Below are 23,488 nucleotides of genomic sequence, written 5' to 3' on the forward strand. Positions count from 1 at the left end.
AAATAAAAATTATATTAAAAAAATAAAAGAGGTAGGGAACAGGATGGAATGTCCTCATCTACTCAAGCCTTGAAAGCATTCTGCCCAGGAAGAACAAGAATTCAGCTCTAGCAGAAATCTAAAAGGGAAAAGACATACTCAAAGGGCTGTAGGTGTGTAGTCTTCAAATGAAGCACAGTTTGAATGTGGATAAGACCAAATGTTGGTAGAAAATGTAGTTATTTACAATTGGGGTAACAAGACCACTAGGTGGCAGTAATAGAGTGTCATATGATCCTACTAATTGCAATATGGATTTTTAAAAAGCAGAAATTCAAAATGGTGGAATCACCTCTATGGTCTGAATAACAAAAATGGATTTCATAGTATAATCAGACAACAGAAAATGACCCTAAATCACAAAACACTAAGGACATGATCTCAAAATTGAGTCAACAGAAGGAACTGTTTCAGGGTTACCTGATAAGTTGAGGCAGAAGTTATCAGGCTAGTCTTTTATTTGGAGGATGGACAAAATAAAATGGAAATATATATAGAAACCAAAATGCATCTATGTCTAAAGTGTGTCATTTTAAAGAGGGTCTATAAAGTGCAAGTGAACATTTATAGGACCATAAATTTAAAGTTGGAAGGGACTTTAGAGGTCACCCCCGTCTACTTCATTTATTTTACAGATGAGGAAACTGAGGTATTTTGCTAAACTATTACTGGTTCAAAAGCCCTTTCCCTCCATAAACCACTTTACCTTGGGGTATTGGTTCTTAACATTGGTGGGGGGGGGTCCATAGACCCCTCTGACAGTCTGGTGAAACCCTTTTCAGAATACTGTTTTTTTAATGATTAAACATTAAATACATATTACCATATTCAAATCAAGATGTAATTTTTTTCCATTCAAAGGTCCCCTAAGATATATCCATGGGGTCCTTGGACTCAAGTTAAGAACCCTTCATCTAAGATGATTTGTCTCAATTCAATCTTATCCAAACCCCAGATGAGTGAGTAGGGACCAAGGTAGGAAAGCAAGTCCATTGTCTCCTTAATTAGCCACTGAGCTATTCAATTCTTCCATCCTTTCTCTGGTGAAGGAAATAGCTGTTTGGTATTTCAAGACTTTTCCTTTTCTACTTCAATGTCTCTGTCATTTAGTTTTGCTGAAGAGTCACTTACATATTCAGGAGGTCTCTGAAATCCCTAAAGTTGTGGTTGGGAAAACCTGTGTGTCTGTTTATCTAACTATGTGCAGGACATGTGCATTTATGCACACACATATATGTATACATACATATTTTATTTTTTTAAAAGCACTACTTAAATATTAGTCATTATTGCGTGGCCAGGCCATCTCCTTTTCTAGTTCACCTTGTCTTTGTCCTTCATGTTGATGATGATGTCTTTTAGAGCTCTGCTCACATAGAAGTTCTCATTGAGATTATGCTACCCTTACTACATGGAAACAGAAGAGTAGGTCTGCCCAAGCTTACCACCAGAGTGCCCTTGATGAATGTCCTTTCTAAGCTCTGACCAGGTAAACTTTTTTTGTTGTTGTTAACTTTGGGATGACCTACAATCCTAATCAGGCTACTGGCCCAAGTAAGGGATGCACAGCTAAATGGAGAAAGAACTCTGAGAATCTCCTCAGAGAGGTCGCCAGTGGAGTTGGGAGAATTGGTTTCATCATATTCCCAAAGGGAATGAGAAATATAATTTTATGGCATAGTTAGTCATCAACTTTGCAGCACTCATAATGAGCAGAAGCGGAGATAATCATGAAGATAATTACAACTTGCCTAACAACATCTGTTTCAGAAGATAATAGCAGATGACACACAGCAAGTGTTTGCAAAACACTTTACATGCATTATCTCATATGACCTTTACCGCAGCTCTGGGAGATTGGCTATTCCCATTTTACAGATGAGGAAACTGGGGTTCAGAGAGAATAAATGTCTTGTCTATAGTCGGACTGTCTGGGAAGAAATTGTTAGCCTTCTCAGTCTGCTCATTCCAAATCTGGCAGACCACCCTTTCTTCTGCACATTGCTGAAGAAGTAGAGAATTTTTTAAAGAATTTGACAGGAGTCCCTAAACTAAGTCAATATGTATTGTGCTCAATAATTTGATATTCGATGGCTTAAGTGAAAAAAATAGATACTGGTTAAAATGGCCCAAATATTGCTTAAAAATATGGCTGAGGACCGAGAAATGAAAGAAAGCATTCCTTTATACAGTGAATATTTTCTTCAATATGAATGAAGTTCCTTTATGTGTTGGTTTGCTTTTTCTGTTTTGTTTTGTTTTCCCAGCATTGTTTATGTGCTTCTGTGAAAGGTGTTTGCTTCTTCTGCATTATCTATGGAGTAAAATAAAGATCATTTTTCATTTCTCAACTTGCTGTATGTATTCCTCTGGACTTCTCCATCATCCCTTGCCAGTAAGTACCTTCTCCATTCCCCCTTTTCTTCTTCCTTTTGCAAATTGTCTTCCCCTATTAAATTGTAACTTCTTGAGGGCAAGGACTGTCTTTTGCTTTTGTGTGTATCCCCAGTACTACTTAGTAGAGAGCCTTGCACGTAGGTGGCATCTAATAAAAGTTTATTGACTGGCTGTAAAATATACAACATTATCTTGAATGCTTATACGGGACCTGAGAAGGGAAGGGGGGCCCTTTGAATCTTATCCATCAAAACTTGGATACAAGCTGCATTCTGAGATTATACTTTAGGAGTTGGAAGGGACCTCAGAAACTATCCAGTTGGCCAGTTATTCAACAAATATTTATTAGCATAATTTTTTACTTTACAATAAGGCAACCAAGGGCCTGTTAAGTTAAATGACTCACTCCTCTAGTATTAAGCATCAGCTCTGAGATTTGAACCTAGGTCTTCTTTTTTTGATATATTATAGATTTCCCCCCCTCCCCAAGATAAAATCTAATCTGTATAAGCCCAAACCTCAAGGATCTAGGCTACAGATTACATATACATATGTTAAAGATCACTGTGGCAGGATAAGAAACTCCCAATATGGCAAGTTTGTCCACTGATGAAAATGTAATCTCTGTCTGAATCAATAAATTACAGAATTGTTTGAAACTCATAGAAAAGGAGAGTCACTCAGATAGTAAGAGCTAGAAGCAAGCTTTATTTTATTTTTTTAAAACCCTTACCTTCCATCTTGGAATTAATACTGTGTGTTGGTTCCAAGGCAGAAGGGTGGTAAGGGCTAGGCATAGTGACTTACCCAGGGTCACACAGCTAGGAAGTGTCTGAGGCCAGATTTGAACCTAGGACCTCCCGTCTCTGGGCCTGGCTTTTAATCCATTGAACCACCCAGCTTCCCCCTAGAAGCAAAATTTGAATTTGGGTCTTTCTAACTTTAATAAAGCCCAGCACAATGAATGCTATGCCATTCATGGTAGTTCTGTCTTTGGTTTTGTCTCTCTTTTTGTCTTTCTCTCCTACTCTTTGTACCCTTGTCTTTCCATAAGTATAGGCACATACAAGTTACACAAATGCTAAAAAAAAAAAACCTACCCAAACCCCTCCCCCACACACACACACGTTGTTTGTCCTTCGCTTTTTAAGGGGACCAATGGCATTGCTGGTGACATCTTGACTTGCACTTGAATTGGATTTAATTTAATTGGATTTAAGGGAGGCAGAGTTACACAAAGTCATAAGTCCCACTTTCTCTTGCAGAATTATCCAAGCCCAATGCAAGACCAAAGTCAGAACACTATGGATGGCCCAGGATGCAGTGGATGTCGTTGGTATCTTCCACCTCTGGCCAAATTCTAAGTGCTCCACAGCACCTGCTTCAGCCACCTTCATGGCCGTTTGGACAATTGTTCTCATGGACACATTGCACACACAGAAGTCTTCGCATGCCTGGAGTCAACATCCCTCCTAATTCACCAATGGGTTTGAGGTTCATCCATTACCTGGTTTAGCCTGCCCTGAGAAGGTTCTATCAGGGTGTATTCTTCGCACCTGCTACAGCTTCTTGGAGCTACAGGTGAGAGCTGGGTGTTAGGGTATTAGGTCCTCACACCAGAGATCCTAGTCCCCAGAGACCTGCTTTCCTTCATATAATTATCTCAAGTGAAGCCTGTTTCTTTCCTGAAGATCACATTTCCAGTTGTCTGCTCTTGTTGAGAGGAAGAAGGATTAGCCTAGTAGAATGCAAGGCAGGGACAGTTTCATTTCTGTCTTTGGATTCTCTCAGGACCCAGCATGGTACCGGCTATTTAACAAATAGTTCAGAGAATCTTAGATCTAAAGCTGGAAGGGACCTCAGAGGCTTTTTTAGTCCAATCACTTTCAGGAGAAGACCCCAACAAATTCAGTGACTGGATCTGCTATACAGGTAGCAAGCCTGGGAAGTAGGATTTGAACCCTGGTCCTCTGATTCCAGAGTAGAATGTAGTTATTCACTGTGTTGTTGCTCAGAGTTCCTAAAATCTTTCAAAATTGTTCATTTTTACAATGTTGTCATTATAGTATAAATTGTTCTCCTGCTGACTACATTCTGTATCAGTTCAAAGAGAAGTTCAAGAGGTATGTGGCTCCTTTACTCTTCTTTGTTTATATAAATGTTTCATCCCTTTCATCCCTTGATAATGAGTTAAATCGCTCCCCATTGTTCCCCATTTCTTTCTTATCATAACTTTCCCTTTCACCCTTTGCTTTTCCTTTTATGATTAGAAAAGAGAGAGACTCACCACTTAAACCCATGCCTCTTGAAACTATCTCCTAGGGGAGGGAAGAGATTAAAATCTAAGTGGTTAGGGGTAGTATCCACACTACCTCAAAATTACAGATCTGTGTAAGAAAGTGTATGTATGTGCACACACATTTCTATTTTATGGGCTATCTTTCTTTCTTTTTTCCTTCCTTCTTTCTCTTTCTCCTTTCTCCCTCCCTTCCTCTTTCTTTCTTTTATCCTTCCTCCCTCCCTCCCTTCTTCCCTTCCTTCCTTCCTTTCCTCATTCTTTCTCTCTCTCCTTCTTCCTTTCCTCTCTCCTTCCCTCCCTCCCTGTCTCCCTTCCTTCCTTTCTTTACTTCCTTCCTTTCTTTTTCTCTTTCTCTCTCTCCTTCCTTCCTCCCTCCCTCCATTCCTTCCTTCCTTCCTTCCTTCCTCCCTCCATTCCTTCCTTCCTCCCTCCATTCCTTCCTTCCTTCCTTCCTTCCTTCCTTCCTTCCTTCCTTCCTTCTCTTACCTTCCATCTTAGAATCAATACTAAGTACTGGTTCCAAGGCAGAAAAGTGGTAAGATAGGCCATTGGGATTAATTGAGTGAAAGTTCTGGGTTCAAATTTGACTTCAGACGCTTCCTAGCTGTGTGATCTGGTCAAGTCCAAAACTAGGATTACCTAACCCTTGCCACTTTTCTGTCTTGTATATACTGACAGAAGGTAAGGGTTTAAAAAAAAAAAAGCAAAATGTCGGGGAGAGCAGAATAGGGGAGAGTAATGGCTGTCTCCTTTCCTGTGTTCTCTAAACTCAGGAAATTTCAGATTTGACCTGAGTGCCAAGTCCCCAGAGGGCTCTTGACCCTGACCTTGGAGAAGGGGACTTGTGGTCAGGATATGGAGATGTGGAAGCCAAGGAGGAAGAAGTAGATGCCACAGAGAACAGATGGGAGATTACGGGTGGCTGTGGGGAGTCCTGAGCCAGGGCAGTGAGGAAGCTGAGAGTAGAAATCAAGTCCAGGACAAATCTTGTGCTGCTAATACAGAGGGCAGTGAAGAGGAATGGGTAACTTTCCACTCTTCCCCTTTCTCTCTCTCTCCAAACCAGGGTTAATTATTCGGGGGATCACTTTATTATTTTATGTTCTCTCCACTACTTTTCCTCTCAGATTGAGAGGCATTTACCCTCCTTTTAAATGTTGGCTTTGTTTCATAAGTAGGTAATTCTTTTTTTTTAACCCTTATCTTCCATCTTAGAATCAATACTGCATATTGGTTCCAAGGCAGAAGAGTGGTAAGGACCAAGCAATGGGAGTTAAGTGACTTGCCCAGGGTCACACAGCTAGGAAGTGTCTGAGGTCAGATTTGAATCCAGAACCTCCCATCTCTAGGCCTGGCTCTCAATCCACTGAGCCACCCAGCTGCCCCCATAAGTAGATAATTCTTAAGTAGAAAAAGCTGTTGATCAACATAAGTGCTAAAATGTGGATGTATTCTAGAAAAGCCTCACAGATAAAGGGAAGAGAGAGTGATCTTCATTCTGGAGTGATGAATCAGGGGATGCAGGGGCTAATTTCAAAGAATTCAACAAAATGATAAATGATCCCGGCAATAAATTTGGGATTCAGATATTTCTAGGGATAAATTAGGCACAATGAATAGAGTTCTGGTCCTTAAATCATGAGTTCAAATCTGGATCAGACTGTAGCTATGTGACCTTGGGCAAGTCATTTAACCCTGTTTGCCTTTAGTTCCTCATTTGTAAAATGAGCTGGAGAGGAAGTGGCAAACTTGGAATTCCTCTCTGACAAGAAAACTCCAAACAGGATCGTGGAGAGTCAGACAGGGCAGAAAAATCACTTAAAAACCAACAACAAAAGAGATAAAATTGCAAGGCTTTAAGAGCAAGGACTGCAAGAAAAGAAAAGCAGGCATTATTCTTTTCTTTGGCTATAGCTCTGCTTCTTGCTTGGCTTTTAAAAGCCAAGCCATGGGGGACAGCGAAAGGTTCAGGGGACTGAGAGCCAATCTTGGAGACAGGAAATCCTGGGTTCAAATGTGCCCCAGATACTTCCTAGCTGTGTGACCCTGGGCAAGTCACTTAACCCCCATTGCCTAGCCCTTACCACTCTTCTGCCTTGGAACTAATACACAGTATTAACTCTAAGATAGAAGGTAAGGGTTTAAAAAAAAAAAGAAGAATGTGGAAATAAATAGGTATCAAATGATAACATTTGTACAAGCTCAGTGGAATTGCTTATGGGCTCTGGGAGGGGTGGAGGGAGGAGGGGAGGAGGAAAAAATGAATCATGTAATATTTACAAAACAAAATAAAATAAACAATTTTTAAAAACAACAAAAGTACAATTTCATAGAGAAAATTTTTTTAAATTAAAAAAAAGAAAAAGAAAAAGAAAATAAACGCCAAGCCACGCGGCAGCGGGAGGAGAAGCCCCAGTACCGTAGGGGCATAGTGAATAGGGATGCTGTAGCCCCGGATGGCTGGCTAGCTCCCCGGCGCCCCCTGCTGCCCACACTTTCCTCCCAGGCATCTCACTTCAATGTGGCGCTGTTCCGGCCAAGCTGGTCTGTTAGCAGGTTCCTCACCAGCCTCTATGCCTTTGCCCAGACGGGCTCCCAGGCCCGGATGCTCCCCGCCTTGCCTCAAACTCTCAGCCTAGGATCGGATTAGGAACCTACCCTTATTCCTAGTCCTTCCCCTTCCCCCAAGTTACCTTCTGTCTATTTTGTGGCAGTCAGGCGGCCCAATGAATAGAAGGCCAGGCCTGGAGTCAGGTAGGCTTGAGATCAAATCCTGCCTCAGACACTAGCTGTGTGACCCCAGGCAAGTCATTTAACCCTGTTTGCCTCATTTTCCTCATCTGTAAAAATGACCCAGAGAAGGAAATGGCAAACCACTCCAGGATCTTTGCCAAGAAAATCCCAAATGGGGTCACAGAGGTGGTGGCAAGTGAACGATATATTTTGTTATTTACTTATTTGGGTCTCGTTATTCTACTCAAGTGTGTAAGCTCCTAAGGGAGGTTTCATTTTCATCTTTGTAAGCTCAGTGCCTGGCTCCGAGAGGATGTTTAATACACACCTGGCGAACTAAGAGCATTCATTTAAAAAGAAGAGCCGAGATCCTTTGAGGAGAGGACTTAGGGATTTAGTAGAGAGACTCTTCCTCCCCCTCCCACGTGAGTCCGTTCAGACTGGCCTCCCATGCAATATCCAGATCTCTTTCTCTGATTGACTCGGATATACTTTGCAAAAATCTGCGATTGAATTCAAATTTTTTTATTAAACGCTCCCTCTGCACATAGCATTCTATTAAATGTGCGGAGAAGACAGAGACTGTTCTGATTCTTCTCCCGGTTTCCTAAGTAAACAACTGGATTAAATTTACCTGGCCGCAACTCCTCCCAGAAATGAAAGATTAGGCCTGAATTTCATGGAGAAAGGAATTGTTGCTCTTAGCCTTCCAGGGCCCTGAAAAATGGATGGTATCTACTATTTTCTCTTCATACATTGGTCAGAAGAACTCAGGGCAGAAATTATTACCATTGCTGTGTGGTCTGAATTAAAAGTATAATGATATTTTATTTTATTTTGTTTTATTTTATTTCAGGAAATCTCTTAGGAACTAGATAAGGGGATGAAAGGAAAGCGAAGGTCTTACCTCCTACTAGCAAGTAGCTGTTGGGAAACAACGTTTTAGCTTGCATAAGCGCTCTAGCATGGCCAGAGTGGAAGAGGTCGAATATTCCATCTGCATACACTCTAACAGGTCTGTCAACTGTGGAGGGAAGGAAACGCAGTCATCAGAAATAGGGAAAATAATATTTAGGAGTAAGTCAATAAATATCTACTAAGCCCCTACTATGTGCCAGCACTGTGCTTAGTGCTGGGAATATAAGGAGGAAAGAGAAAGAGCCAAACCAACACCCAAAAGGAAGCTGGAAGCCTGGAGGGGAAGGGAAGGTGCCCTGGCAGCCGGAGGATGGGGATGTCCACAAGGGGCCAGCCAGGGGGGGAGAGGAGGTGGTGCTCACAGGCACTCTGGGAGAAGGAGGCTCTGGGAGGAGCTGCTGCCAATTTCCTCCCATCAGAGGGGCCCTACATGCACAGAGGATGCTCATGAAGAGTGAGTTCCTGGGCTGAGGGATGGATCTTGTAGGAGGATTAGATGGCTGGTCTGGGCACCCTCCTTAAGCAGGTACACTCCCACATGTATCCTTTTATGCCGGTGTAAAGGTTTTCTTGAAGAAGATAGAACCTTTATCTTCATTGAGCTTTCCAATTTAAATATCAGCATTTAGGCTTTGTTTTTAAAAATTAGTGTTATAAACAGCACAGGTGGGAACAAAATGAGAACACACAATTTTTAGTCAACAGGAGAGGTGATGTGATATAGTGGAAAGATTACTGGCTTCAGGGTCAAAGATATCCCTTCTGGATTTAGATCTAGGATCCTAAGTCAAAGAACAATACATTACTATCTTTGTTTTCCTAATTTTTAGTAGTTGTAGATTCTAGTTTTCAACTCAGAATTGAGGCAAGGGGAGGAGGAGGACAAAGTTGGAGCTAAAATGATAGAAGGGGACAGATGAAGAACAGGAATGGTTTCTAAGGTCCACCTCCTTTTGTCCAGTGTTCATTAGTCTCACTTTTCCGTCCTCTCCTCCATCTATACCTGAATAGGAACAAACCACTTCCTAAAAAATCAAGTAGAAGCATTTTTTCTCCTAAGCACTGGAAGAAGGCCATGTGATTAGAACAGTGTTCTCAAAAGAACAATGCCATCTTCAAGTTAATGATGTGATAGCCTTAGACTTTATACAATTCTTTCTAGATGCAATACGATCTAATTAATTTAGAACACAAGAGATGGGCGAAAGAATATTGAATTAACTAGATTTAGACTGTTCAATATCTTTAAGAGCAAATCCTAGAATAGCAAGTCACTTGGGGAATAGCAGTGGCTTCAGATTCTTCTTGTGACTTCACAAGATTTTTCTGTATGAACAAATTGATCATTCAAAACAGAAACTACTTTGCAAAATGATACTAACTAGCAAAGTACTCTTGATTCCAATAGTCTCATTCATTTTGATTTTGATTAAAAAAATGTTCACTCTAATATTTAGACACAGGTATATTTATCAGGGAAGATGGGGTGAAAATTAGGCGGGTTTGTGAGTTTTTACTTTTGGTTGGAAGTCATTGTGATGAAATAATTCAGGAAGCAAGGAAAGCAAGGAGGAGGAAAAATAATATATATAAAGATACATAATAATATGTATAAAGCTACATCCTAATTTGGAACACAGGCTCTCAATTTTTTGAATGTTGAATAATGATCCCGTGGTTGATGTGATTTTCTATACTAAATTTAAAATCATAAAGGATATATTCATGTTTTATGTCAAAGTGAATTAAAATATTTTGGGAACTCTATAATGTCCATTTGGGTAAATAAAAATGTCCTTAAGGCACTATATAACCAGGATTAACAATCACGACCCTCAACTTCAGAGTTTCTCAAACCTGGTTAGTCCACTGGTGTTTGAAAAATAAGAAAAGAAATAATATGATAGCATAACATCCTTTCCACCCTCAAAATGGCATTATCAAAAGAGTAATTGCAGAAAATTCCTGCATATTCACAATCATTAAGGTCAGGAGATTTCTAGTGAGTTAAACATTCCAATTAATTTGGAATTACCATGTACACCCAACATGGATGACCAGTTTTTAAATATTTGGGATATATTAAAATATACTTAATTCCAAAATAATATTGAGTACAATTTAATATTTCTTTGATTCTAGGGGTCAACAGTCCCAAACTGTGAAGTGGGAAAAAATTCAGCTTATTTTATTTTTCTGGTTCATTGAATATTGTATAAATAGCAATTACTATATGCTCATTGGCACAAGGAATCCTGTTGGGTATTGTATAAACCAACCTGTGCAGAGCAGTTCTTTGTTTCATTTATGTCCTGGAATCTAAGAATACATTTAGGCAAAACAGAGATAATTGTGCAAATGCTACCTAAAAACAAAAATCAAAGTATTTACATTCTATAGAAGTGTAAGGGAGGGAGCTTCCTTTCCTACCTCATCTTGCCAAGATAGTTGTCTCAACAGGAGGCAGGCCACCAACTCCTATGTATATGGACTCTAGCAAACCGCTGAAGTTTACAACAATGAATAATGATCAAGAAATTCAAGGAGAAACAGCAGTAAGTGATGTCATTCATAGAACTACCTGCAGGCCATGAGAAAGGGCGCCCCTGGAACAAAGCCAACCCATGTCCAACCAGAGATGAGACACATGCAGGCTTTTAGGCTCTGGGTTGAAAACCTTGACCAGTAGCAGGGACTAGCACAGTGTTGACCCCTTGGGCCAACATGGTACCACAGCGCCTAAACTAGAACAAGGGATCTGAGGTTCTTAATGCTCTCTACTGAGATGCCAGAGTGGGCTCTGGATTTCTAGCATTTTGAATTGCACAGATCTATAAGGAAATTAAACTTAGGAGGTAGAGGTCAGCATAAGAACTTAGGAGATAGATAGGAAGACCAAGAAAGGCCCCCATCACCCATCCAACACCCAAATTTGTATCAGGGGGTCAGAGCCTTACCCTGGCACAAAGTCCTAATTCAGGAATTAAAGCTGAAGAGATGAGGAAATCAAAGAAAACACCAAGTAATATCCAAAGTTTTGCAAATCAAACTCTCTAAAACCTGTAAGTAGAGACTCAAAAGAAAAGATAGACTGTCCACAAGGAAAAAGTCTGGACCCTATTTCAAGAAATCATAAATCAACTCTGCCTAGATGTAGTAGAACAAGAGGACAAAGTGAAAAAAGAAAGAATCCACCAATCACCTCATAAAAGGAACCCTAAAAGGAAAAGCCCCAGTAATGTCATAAGCAAACTGCAGAGCTTATATATTCAGGAAAAAAATGTGGTAAAAATGCTTCATCTAGAAAGCGTCTATTCAGGTACCAAAGAACTACAGTGAGCGTTACATAAGACCTGACAGCTTCTCATTTTAAACTAGAAAAAACCTTAAAATTATTGTCGTGGTTGTTGTTCAGTTATTTCAGTTGTATCCAACTGAAACCTTATTGGGAGTTTTCTTGGCAAAGATACTGGAGTGGTTTGCCATTTCTTCTTCAGCTCATTTTCCAGAAGAGGAAACTGAGGCAAATAGGGTTAAATGACTTGCCCAGGGTCACACAGCTAGTAAGTGTCTGAGGCTGGATTTATACTCAAGTCTTACTACCTCCAGGCCTGGCATTCTATCCATTATATTTGGGATGAAGTATTCCAAAGAACAAAATACAGAAGTTTACACCTAGGAAGAGTTTACTCTAAAAGGAGGGGGAGTAGGTAAGGTTCTTTAGTGGAATAAAAGATTTTTTTAAACCTTTCTGATGAAAGATCAGAGCTTAAGTTTGAAATACAAATACAAAGATCAAGAGAAACCTAGAAAAGTAAATTGATCTAAACCAGTGATGGGCAAACTACAGCCCACGGGCAAGATGCAGGGGGGAGAGGGGACCCTGAAATGTTCTGTCTGGCCTCGCAACATTATTCCTAATCTGACGAATACAATGAGTAAGGTACAATACAATGAAACTTCCAAAGAGTTGCCTTAGAAACAGACTGACAGATGAGTATTTCCTTTCCTTTGGCCCCCTCTTTAAAAAGTTTGCCCATCACTGGTCTAAACAACTGGAAGGATCTCTAAGATGATGCAGTGCTAACATTCTAATGGGAAAAGAAGAAACAAGTGTCCTTCCAAAACCTTACTATCTTCTAAAGGTTCTAAAGGAATTATATGAAATAGGGGCCTTGAAGGTAGAGAGGTTCTGTTGTAAGGGTAAAAGGTAGAAGGGAAAAAGAGGGAGTAGACTTTGCTATTTCTCATAATTAAGGTGCATGAGATAAAAATATAAATAAAGAGGAAAGGGTAGGAATAATGGGCATCTGATGAGCCTTACTCTTATCTGAAACAGGCAAAGGAGAGTTGAGTTTCAGGCAGAAATACTTCAAGTTTAACAAGTAGAGAAGTGAGGATGGGGCTGAGAGAAGAGAATATCTGAGTGGAGATATCCTCAAGCAAAAACAAACTTCCACCTCAGAAAGGGAAGATTAAAATGTTGGGAGTCGGGGTGGAAGAAGAAAAGAAAAGATAAAAAATAAGAGAATTGACAGTTGGGGGGTGGTTAAACAAATAATAGTAGTTGCAGTAGTACTAAGAATTTGTAAAGCACCTGCAATCTACCAGGCACTGTCTTAAGCACTTTATAAAAATATGCTCATTTGTTTGTCACAGCTCTGGGAGGTAGATGCCCTTCTTATCCCCTTTCTTCAACTGAAGAAACAGAAGTTAAGTGACTTGCCCAGAATCACTCAGCTAGTAAGTACCCAAGACTCAATTTGAGCTCAGATCTTCCTGGCTTCCAACAATAATAATTCCTACAATAATAGATATTATAATAAGATTGCATGATAAGAAATGACAAAACAGATAATTTAAAAGAATCCTGGGTAGTATGAACCAATGTAGAGTGGAGTGAGCAGAATTAGAACTATTTATACAAAGAGAACACTATTATAAAGAAAAACTTTGAAAGACAAAAATCTAATTAAAGCAAAAATTAGCCAGAGATCCAATGATGAAACATGTTACCTAACTCCATACAGAGAAGTAATGAGCACAAAATGCAGAGAAATACATTTTTGGACATGACCCCTGTATGAATTCATTTTGTTTGATTATGCTAATTTGTTACAAGGGTTTCATTTTTTATTTTAATTTGAGGGGGAGGTTTCAAGAAAGGATGCCCCCAAATGAGGATACTATAATACTATAATACAATATTATACTGTACTACAACAATAAAAATCAATAAATCCATCAGTGATCATTTTAAAAGTACTTACTATGTGTCAGGCACTGAAATGCATATGCATAAACAAGGCCAAAATTGTTTCTGTCTTCAAAGAAATTATATTCTAATAAGATATATATATATGTATATATATATATGTTCAAAATAAAAATAATAGATGGAAAGTAACAACAGAGTGAATGGCAACTAAGTGTAAGAGGAGGGACCAGGAAAGGTCTCCTGTAAATGACAGCACTTGAACTAAGTCTTAAAGGAAATCAGGAATTACAAAAATTGGATATAGGAAAAGGCAGCATTTTTGTTTGGTTTTTGGAGGTTTTCTTGGCAAAGATCTTGGAGTGGTTTGCTATTTCCTTCTCCAGTTTTATATTTTATAAATGAGGAAACTAAGGCATTTATTTTATAAATTAGGAAACTAAGGCAAACAGGATTAAGCGACTTGCCCAGGGGAACAGCTAGCACATTTGAGACTAGATTTGAACTCAGGTCTTCCTGACTCCAGCTCCAGTGCTTGATCCACTGCAGTACTTAGCTGCCCCTTGGCAGCATTCTAGGCATGGGGAAAAGATATTTGCAGAATCATGGAAATGGAAGCTAGAGTGCCCTAGGAGAAGGAAAACAATTTGAATATTATGGCAGGACTGTAGAATGTGTGGAGTGAGGTATGATTTAGGAAGATAGGAAGTGGCCAGGTTAAATGACAATGGACTTTATATCTGATTCTGGATACAATAGGAAGCCACTGGAGATGGGGTATGGAAGTGGGGAGTGAATTGAGCAGACCTGCCATTTTGGAGCTGAGTGAAGGATGGATTGTAATGGAGAGAGAAGTGGGGAGCCCGACTGGGAGACTTTTGCCTTCTGGGGAGAGGTGAATCTGGGGAAGAGTTGACAAGAGCTTCAAAAGGAATGGAGGCTGAGTGAACAGAAGGGGAACTCAGAATCACAGAACCTTGATTTGAATCAACCCAGCTCTTCTAAATACTGTGTGCCCTTGTGTATGCTCTTAATATTCTCTGGACCTTCATTTCCTCAGATATAACTTGAGAAGCTCTCAGTTATCAAGTGGGATCCAAGGCTGATTAGCAAATGCAATGGGAAAAACGAGGCTGGGTATACAGCGTACATTAGCAATAATAATTACAGTTCTAGGACATTTTCTGGCTGTACTTTTAACAAAAAGAACTTGCATTTATAGAATATTTTAAGATCTGTAAAGTACTTTTTTCTCTCTCTTTTTTTAAACTTCAATATCCTATCTGTGTGACCCTGGGAAAGTCACTTGGCTCTTATCGCTCTTCTGCCATGGAACCAATACACAGTATTGAGTCTGAGATGGTTAAAAACCAAACAAACAAACTTTAATTTCATTTTAATTTTGGTTATGAAATCTCTTTCCCTCCTTCCCTCCCTTACCCACCGAGAAAGCACGAATTATATATGAATATACCTATATTTTTACAATATATATCATTTTATATATATATTCCTATATAGTAGCACTCTATGTATATAATCTAATTTGACCCTCAGAATAACCCTATGAAGTAGGTGATATTATCCTCATTTTAGAGATAAAGATCTAAAGAAGTTAGGAGACTTCTTTAGGGCTCCACTGCTAGTATGAGTCTGAGTCAGGATTTGAATTTGGGTCTTTCTAACTTCAAGTCCATCTCTCTGATCATTACTCTTACCTGTCTGTCCTACAAAAATCTTTTGAGGTAGGCAAATACAGGTATTGCTATCCTTATTTTTGCAAATGAGTAAAAAGAAGTTAAAATAGATTAAGTCAGTGACCCAGAGTCATAAAACTAGTGTTAGAAGTAGGACTCGAGAACAGATCTCAAACCATAAGTCCCTCATCATAGCAGGGACCAGGGGATGCTTGAGGGGTTGGAGAGAAGAGTGCTCACCCAGGGAGGGGCTTATATGCACAACATACTTGCCAGGACCCCTCTGCCTCAGTGCAGAACAGTCCAGGGAAGCAGGAGTTACTTGGCAAGGGGCAGATGGGTGGCTCAGTGGATTGAAAGTCAGTTCTAGAAACAGGAGGTCCTGGACTCAAATGTGGCTTCAGACACTTCCTAGCTTTGTCACCCTGGGCAAGTCACTTAACCCCCATTGCCTAGTCCTTCTTCTGCCTTAGAATCAACCCACAGTAGCAATTCTAAGACTGAAGGTAAGGGTTTTTTTTAAAAGAGCATTCAGTATATATTAATAGAATTCAAGGGAGCAATTAGTAAAGATAGAAGGCACTGGAGAGCAGCAACCTCAGAGTTTGCCTTGAGTCTTCATCATTTTGCAATTTGGGGAAAGGGTTCTAGTTCTAGATCCTTGTTTCAATTTGGGTTTGTGGCTCCAATAAGCCCTACTTGGGAAGCCAGAATTGGGGGAGTAAGATAGCTGTTAGTTGTGGTCAGACCCTGTCTAGTGCTATCTGTACCAATTACACCAACTGAGCTGATGTCTTGTATTTAACTGCTTTGCCAAAACTTGTATTTATTAACTTTTTATTTTTGTTACATGTATTGTCTCTGACATTAGAATGTAAAGTTCAGAATAATACATGCATAACCTAGTGGGACTGCTTGTCAGCTCTGGGAGGTGGGAGGGAAGAGGGGAGGGAGACAACATGAATCATAGAACCATGGAAAAATATTCTATAATTGATTCATTAATTAATTTTTAAAAAAGAATGTAAGCTCAGTGAGGGCAGAGTTCATTTCATTCTTTATATTTGTATCCCTAACACCTAGGACAATACATAGTAGCAGCCTGGTATATAGTAGATGTTTAATAAATACTTGTTTGATTGATTCTCTGCCAAACAAAAAAGTACCATTATAAATATTTTTGTGCATGTGGGTCCTTTCCTTTTTCCTTTGATTTTCTGGAGTTCAAATCATAATGATAATGACAATAACTATCATTTATATAGCATATTAAGGTTTCCAAAGTGCTTTACAAATATGTCTTTGTATTCTCACAACAACCTTGGGAGGGAAGTGCTATTATAACCCCCATTTTATAGATGAGGAAACAGAGGCAAACAGAGGCTAAATGACTTGCCCATGGTCATGCAGCTAGTAAGTGTCTGAAGCCAGAAAGAAGCAAGGAAGGGAGGAAGGAAGGGAGGAAGGGAGGAAGAAAGGGAGGAAGGAAGGAAGGAAGGAAGGAAGGAAGGAAGGAAGGAAGGAAGGAAGGAAGGAAGGAAGGAAGGAAAGAAGGAAGGGAAAGGAGGGCCCTTCCTGGCTCTCTTTTCTGGGAGGTTACATCACCATCACAGGGCCCATGAAAGTACAGTATATAAATGGGCATTTTACAGCACATCTCTTTTGTTAGGAAGAGATTCTCAGAGTATGACACACAGCTAAAATGAATCTTTGTGAGATTCCATTACCTTGCCACATGTTCAAAGTATTAATCTTTTTATGTCAAGAGCATGATGCCTTTGGCCCTAAACCCTAATAGAGCCTTGAGATTCCTTTCTGGCTAGGCCACCCTATTTCCACCCTCAGCAAGGCTGGGGCTTACTTTCCCTCAGGTACATTAGTGCTATAAGGAAGCAACATTCTTTTCCACCTACATCATCAAGAAATCAGTGCTTTGGTTTCTGTCTGTTCAAACCTCTCCTCATCTACCATCTGAATTCCAGTTTGATAGTTCTAGAATTCTGTCTGTACCACTTTTATGAGTTAGTTTCAATCTTCCTCAGTTCTCCATTCTGTCCTTTTCTAAAGCCCCAGCAGTTTTTGCCTCTGCCCTGTAGATTCCCCATGGTGGCTCCCAATCCCCCATCCAGGGATCTTCCCAATGAGAGGAATCTGCCTGCTTAACTCTCTGACAATATTATTGCAGTTGATTTAACACTTTATCACCCACACTCTCTCTATCCCCCTACACACACACACACACACACACACACACACACACACACACACACACACACACACACACACCCTCTCTGAAAAGGAATTAGTAGCATATCACCAGACTGAATTAGCAGCTTTCTAAGATGATTAGATCTAAGATCTAAGATTGCTAAGATGATCAGATCTCCTTGAATCAAAATTGATTTGTATTTTTAAAAGGGGGAGAGAGCTCCCCAAAGTGATCATCAGATGTGAATTAGAGCTTGAAAAGTGAATGTGAGTTTGCCTCTGAAATCTTCTTGGAGGTCTGAGGAATGGAAGAAAGGAAACAAAGATTTATTAAGTGCCTACTATGTGACAGGCACTGTGCCAAGGACTTTACAAATATTTTCTCATCTGATTCTCACAAGACTGGGAGGTAGATGGTACTATTTTTCCCAATTTATAGCTGAGGACACTGAGGCAGAAAGAGGTTAGGTGACTTGACCAGGATTTCACAGATAGTAATTATCAGAGAGACAAGATCCAAACTCCAGTCTTCCGGGTTCCAGGTCTAGTACTCTATTCTCTATGCTACATAGTTGCTTCTACAAAGACTTAAAAAGTGATATATAATCTCACTGGCTCAGAAGAAAAGGAGAGAAGGTAAAGGCATCATATACATGATTTTCACTCTTTTTTCTTTCTTTTCCTCTCCTCTGGTTGAGCTTCTTCTGTCCCTGACTATATGCCAAAATTAATCTCTCCTCCAGGAGAGCTGAAAGCTTGTAGCTATTTACATATCCCCCTCCTCCCACTTGGTTTAGAGTTAATGGCTCTCAAAGCCCAACTAGCAAGGTATCAAGCTAATGGAACCTTTGGAGAAGAACCAATTTGTAACTTGATTCCATCTTTTTGAAGGTTGTGTCTGCTGCATCTTTAAGGTTATTGTTATCTATCTTAATTTAAAGTCATTTTTAACAAATAGAATTACATGTTCAGGTTGAGCTGAAAATTTTACTGACAATCTTTGTGTTTAATACTCTTCATTAAATGAAACACATATATCCTTTCCTCCTCAAAGAAAGTATTTTTTAATTGAGTGAGATTAATCTAATCTTGAGTTCTTTGCTCCCACAGAGTTTGTGTTTGGGAAAAGAAATCAACTGAGTTCTAAAATGCCTTCCCCAGCTCCATTTTGGTAACATGGGGGATGCACCTGCATGTGCTCATTTCTTCATCATTTCGCCCCCCCCCCCAAAGATTAATATCAACACAACTGCTAAAACCTCCAAAACTTCATTGTAGTCTACTCCCTTTGATTCAAATCAAACTGGTTTTTTATTTTTGATTTCTGGGCAGGAAAGGGTTTTTTTGGTTTTTTTTATAAGTCTTGATTTTAGTTTTTGATGTTTCTGACTATTTATACTTTTCTTAAAAATTAGACATTGCCTCATTGCTGTTGTAATGCAATATTTATGCAAGATCTCTTGCATTTGCAATATTACCCTAGGCAATCCTGTCAGTTAGGAGAATGGAACTCTGGCCCTGTAGGTGCTAATCCCAGGAGCTGACAGTTTGAGATGGGACTATAAAAACCCGTGCAGAACCAACCTGGGGGTTCTGATTTCCTTGACCTCACCTAGACACCCAGCTACCCCTGACTTCCCCTTGGGAACCCCAGGAGGTTGAAGGGAGGTTTGGGTTGTGGAAAGTGGGCAGGATTTAGATTAGGGCAGCCTAGCAATAGGGACACCCCTAAACCAATTCATCAACTATATCTGTCCAGCTGATGAACCAAACAACATCAGGGCAGTGTTAAACTATCTCTGGCTGAGCACTGGTTCCCTCAGCCTGACCTTATCTTCCAGGTCCATAGCCAACACTTGCCAATCACCCCTAGCAACAGCCTCTCAAGAGCCCTAAACTCTCTTACCTCAGTTTTCCCTTCCATGTTAAAATAAAACCCTTAGCCTGAAACTGAGAGTTTCTATAATTATTATAACATCATCTTGGGCTAAGGGGCTGAGGAGAGGGGAGAATAGCAACCACTTGACTTTAAAGGAGTACTTGGCAAGCATCTATTGTATCCAGGAAGTGTGTGAGCTTCACTTCCTGTTGAGTTCTGCTTTCACTCCAGCAGGGAGGGGCCCCTCACTCTCCACCTTAAAGGAGCCTATAGGTAGCAGGGAGACTGACTGGGCATCCCAGCTCAGGCTAGACATCACTGACAGTCTCAAATCACCTGCTACTGTAGGCTCCCAGGCCCAGGTGACTCACTTGTACCACCAGCTCCTCTATTATCAGCCATGTTATCCACCTATTACACTGTTTAATTAAACATAATTTATACTGTTAATTACAATGAGGTAGGGTTTTTTGCCTTTTTTGTCATCATTGTTTTTTATTTTGGCAGGATCGTGTGGGAACAGTTAAACCATGTCATCCTTTGTCCATTAATGTTAACTATGGGTGAAAGGAGTTTCAAAACCACTGATTATCCAAACTTCTTTCCCCTTGTTTTCCAACCAGGAATTTCCCAAATCATTGGAACTCAACTTTAGCCAGGCTGGTCTCCTTACTCTCTCTGACATACATCACATTCATTCTCACTTCTGCCCCAATTTGCTGACACTATTCTCATCATGTGAAATGCTCTTCCTTTTTCTCTCTGATGATCCAAATCTAACCTGTCCTTTAAAGGTCAATTTACATCCCACATTTCCTAAATATACCAGGCCACACTGATCTCCCCATGTTCTAACTTTCTCTAAGACTTACTGCCAATTAATTCATTTTGGTAATTAATCATGTTGTATCATTACTTAATTGTTTCATTTTCACATCTTTCATTACTGTTCACTGAATTCATTTTAGAATCAGAGGTATAAGAGCAAGAAGGCGACCATTTTACACTTGAGGAAACTGAGAGATTAAATGATTTGTCCAAGATCATATAAGTGATCACAGAATAGGGATTAGAATGATTCAAAATCTTTTTATCATACTATGTCAAGAGTAGCTTTTCATTGTACACTCTTAGAGAGAAGGGATGATGTCACATTTTTAATCTTTAAAATCCTCTGTGCCTGGCACTCCAGTGAATGAATGAATGTATTTGTTTAGCAGATGGGTGCAGCTGTTTAGCAGATCACAAATTTGTTCACCTTCAAGGCATACATTATACTGGCCCTTGGGGCAACCATGTGGCTCAGTGGATAGTGTTTGTTTTAAATTCAGGGAAGTGTCTAGCAGACTCCCTATGGATACGTGGGGGCTTTGAGACTACATTACCCATGATTCCAATGGGTCTTAGGGCTTGGGGACATCAAAGGTCCCCACGCAGGGGGCAGTTTAAATTCAGAGGAGGGCCTGAACAAGGCCCTTGATCTTCCTGAGGAGCTGGCTGGCGTGCAGGAGAGAGGATGGGCTCCGTTGGTAAAAGCTAGGCAGGTACAGTCATATATATATTTTACCAACATGGCCATGGCTTTAATTAAAACACTAATTTCTATTATTATATCAGTCTTTATCATTTTTAATCTTAACAATAGAAAGCCAGACCTAGATTCAAGAGGAGCTGGGTTCAAATTTGAATTCAGACACTTTCTAACTGTGTGACCTTGACAAGTCACTTAGCCCCAATTGCCTCCTCCTGATGGGTCTTATGCCTCAGAACTGATACTTGTATAGATTCTAAAACAGAAGATAAGTGCTAAAAACAAACAAACAAAAAACCTGGCCTTTTTATTTTATACATTATATGTTAATTGTCTTTTCTTACCAATGTTATTTTTTTTTTTTTGCATTTTGGACCTAAAGCATCGCCTATAAATCTAAGGGTGTGATTCAGATAATGAAATGCCTTTCATGTTTTCATTTGTTTGTCACTGGTGTCTTTTCATTTATTTGTCACTGGTGTCTGTCAAGGCAGCCAACGTTTTGTGAATAAGATGAAGTATGGCCTCACCTGGTGTTCCCAAGCGGGCCTGAGCAATGGTCAATTTTTCATGGGGGGCTTGGCACTGGCAGCTGGTTTCATCTGCAAATGGGGCAGGTGCAGTCAGGGTCTAGAAGGGAAAAAGAAAAAGGGAATACAAACTGACAACGTTCCCTTACAAACTAACTTCCCTTTGCAACTTCATTGTTCATTTAGACCTCTCTGGTATGCAGGTGAGGAGAGAAATATATTATTGCTAGAAAGTCTGCTATCATATTCCTATGAGAACATGAGCAGCATTGGTCCTGGGGGCTGGGCTTTCTTGGCATAAGCTCCACTGTTCACTTATAAATGTTCACTGAACTTTGCAAGACCTAAATAGCCAGTCACTACCTCCATGGGAATGTGTAAGTAGAAGAAATTATCATATCCCCAGTTCTCCTACACATACTCCCGAACACTCAAATGCAGAACCTTTTTAATAGACAAAAACAAACCAACAAATGATACTAGTCTGCCCAGTATCAATTTTGTTGTCATATCAAATACAATTGGTCCCATCTGTGTATACTCCTCTCTCTGGGTTAAAACTGGGAAGTTCACAGCAATTCTGGTCCATGGAATATATAATTGCTTTATTATTAGAAAATTTTAGTAGGAGCAGCTAAGTGGCTCAATGGATAAAGTGCTAGACTTGGAGTTGGGAGGTCCTGTGTTTAATTCTGGCCTCAGACACTTCCTATTTGTGTGACCCTGGGCAAGTCACTTAACCCCATTTCCTAGCCCTTACCACTCTTCTGTCTTAGAACCAATACATAGCATTGATTCTAAGATGGAAGGTAAGGGTTTAAAAAAAAAAAAAAGCATAGGTCCAGGTCATTCTCCTACTTGGAAAAAAGGCTTCCTATTGCCTCCAAGATCAAATATAAAAGCTTTTGTTCATTTGAAAACTCTTTATAAGTTAGCCTCTCATCTTTTCACTCTTCTTATACTATATAACCCATCCCTTTCCCACCAACATACTCTCAGTTTCAGAGACACTGATCTCCTTGATGTTCCTGGACAAGGCTCTGTAAGCTCCTGGCTTTTTTCTGGCTATCCCCAGGCCATGGAAAGCTCTTCCTCCTCATCTCTCCCTTCTGACCTGTCTGGCTGCCTTTGATTCCCATAAAAAATCCTCCCATTTCCAGGAATCCTTCTCCAATCCCTTAATATTAGGACCTTCCCTCTCTTGCTTATTTCCTATTTGTTATATATCTTATCTGTACATAATTGTACATGATTGTTTGTTTGTTCTCTCGCCTATTATGTTATGAACTATGAAGATGGGATTAACTCTCATCTGCCCATTTTTAGATTTAATCACAAAAAGTGTACATACCCCACTTATCCTTAAGTATGGGGAGGTCTGTGACCCATGTATGCAATAGTGGGTGATGAATCAGAACCTATTGACTGCCCCGTGGGCAGTCATAAGCAAAGCTTTAGCTGTAATTGGTCCACATAAAATGGAAGGAAGGCACAGGAAGTGATGAAAGGAATATCTTTATAAGTGGCAAGAACTTCCTGTGAGGGAGGTCTTTCACCTTCAACTGGACCCTGGAGGAGCTCCGGCTGAGGACTGCTTTCTATTTCTATTAGGATTACCACGTGGGTGAGTGAAAAAGGCTGACTCCCTTCCCTGGCTTGTTCTGGAGGTACTAACCTCTGGAGAGGCCCTTGTCTTGGAGGAGATCTCTTGGCTAAAACCCTTGTTTAATTTACCTCTGTGTCCCCTTTGCTGGGGCTTCTTAAGCCCTGCCTGGTTCAGACTGGGAGACCTACTCTCTCTGATTTTCTTACTTTCATTCTTTCTCCTTTTGAAAATAACCTACCATAAAAAGACATTACAACTTGAATAATAATTACGGTGACCACACTCATATATTTAGTCCAACCTTTTTAAATTTTAACCCTTTATATTTTTATATATATATATAACCCTTACAGAACTCCCTAAGAGCAAGGATAGCTTTTGAGATTCTTTGTATGTTTAGCACAATGCCTGACACATAGTAGGAGCTTAATAAATG

The 23,488-nt window shown here is 39.9% G+C and overlaps 1 protein-coding gene across 1 annotated transcript in view; it reads right to left on the reverse strand.

The window, feature by feature from the left end:
- The window catches only part of PCYT1B (phosphate cytidylyltransferase 1B, choline), a 108,387-nt gene that overhangs the window by 36,955 nt on the left and 47,944 nt on the right, over nucleotides 1–23,488 (reverse strand). The window contains exons 2-3 of the mRNA XM_044666823.1: nucleotides 21,447–21,546; nucleotides 8,376–8,492 (exon numbers count right to left, since the gene is read on the reverse strand). Of these exons, the coding sequence (XP_044522758.1) occupies nucleotides 8,376–8,492; nucleotides 21,447–21,546 (217 nt within the window). The remainder of the gene's footprint in view (nucleotides 1–8,375; nucleotides 8,493–21,446; nucleotides 21,547–23,488) is intronic.

This window comes from Gracilinanus agilis, chromosome 3, assembly GCF_016433145.1.
Source record: "Gracilinanus agilis isolate LMUSP501 chromosome 3, AgileGrace, whole genome shotgun sequence".
NCBI classification, from domain to species: domain Eukaryota; kingdom Metazoa; phylum Chordata; class Mammalia; order Didelphimorphia; family Didelphidae; genus Gracilinanus; species Gracilinanus agilis.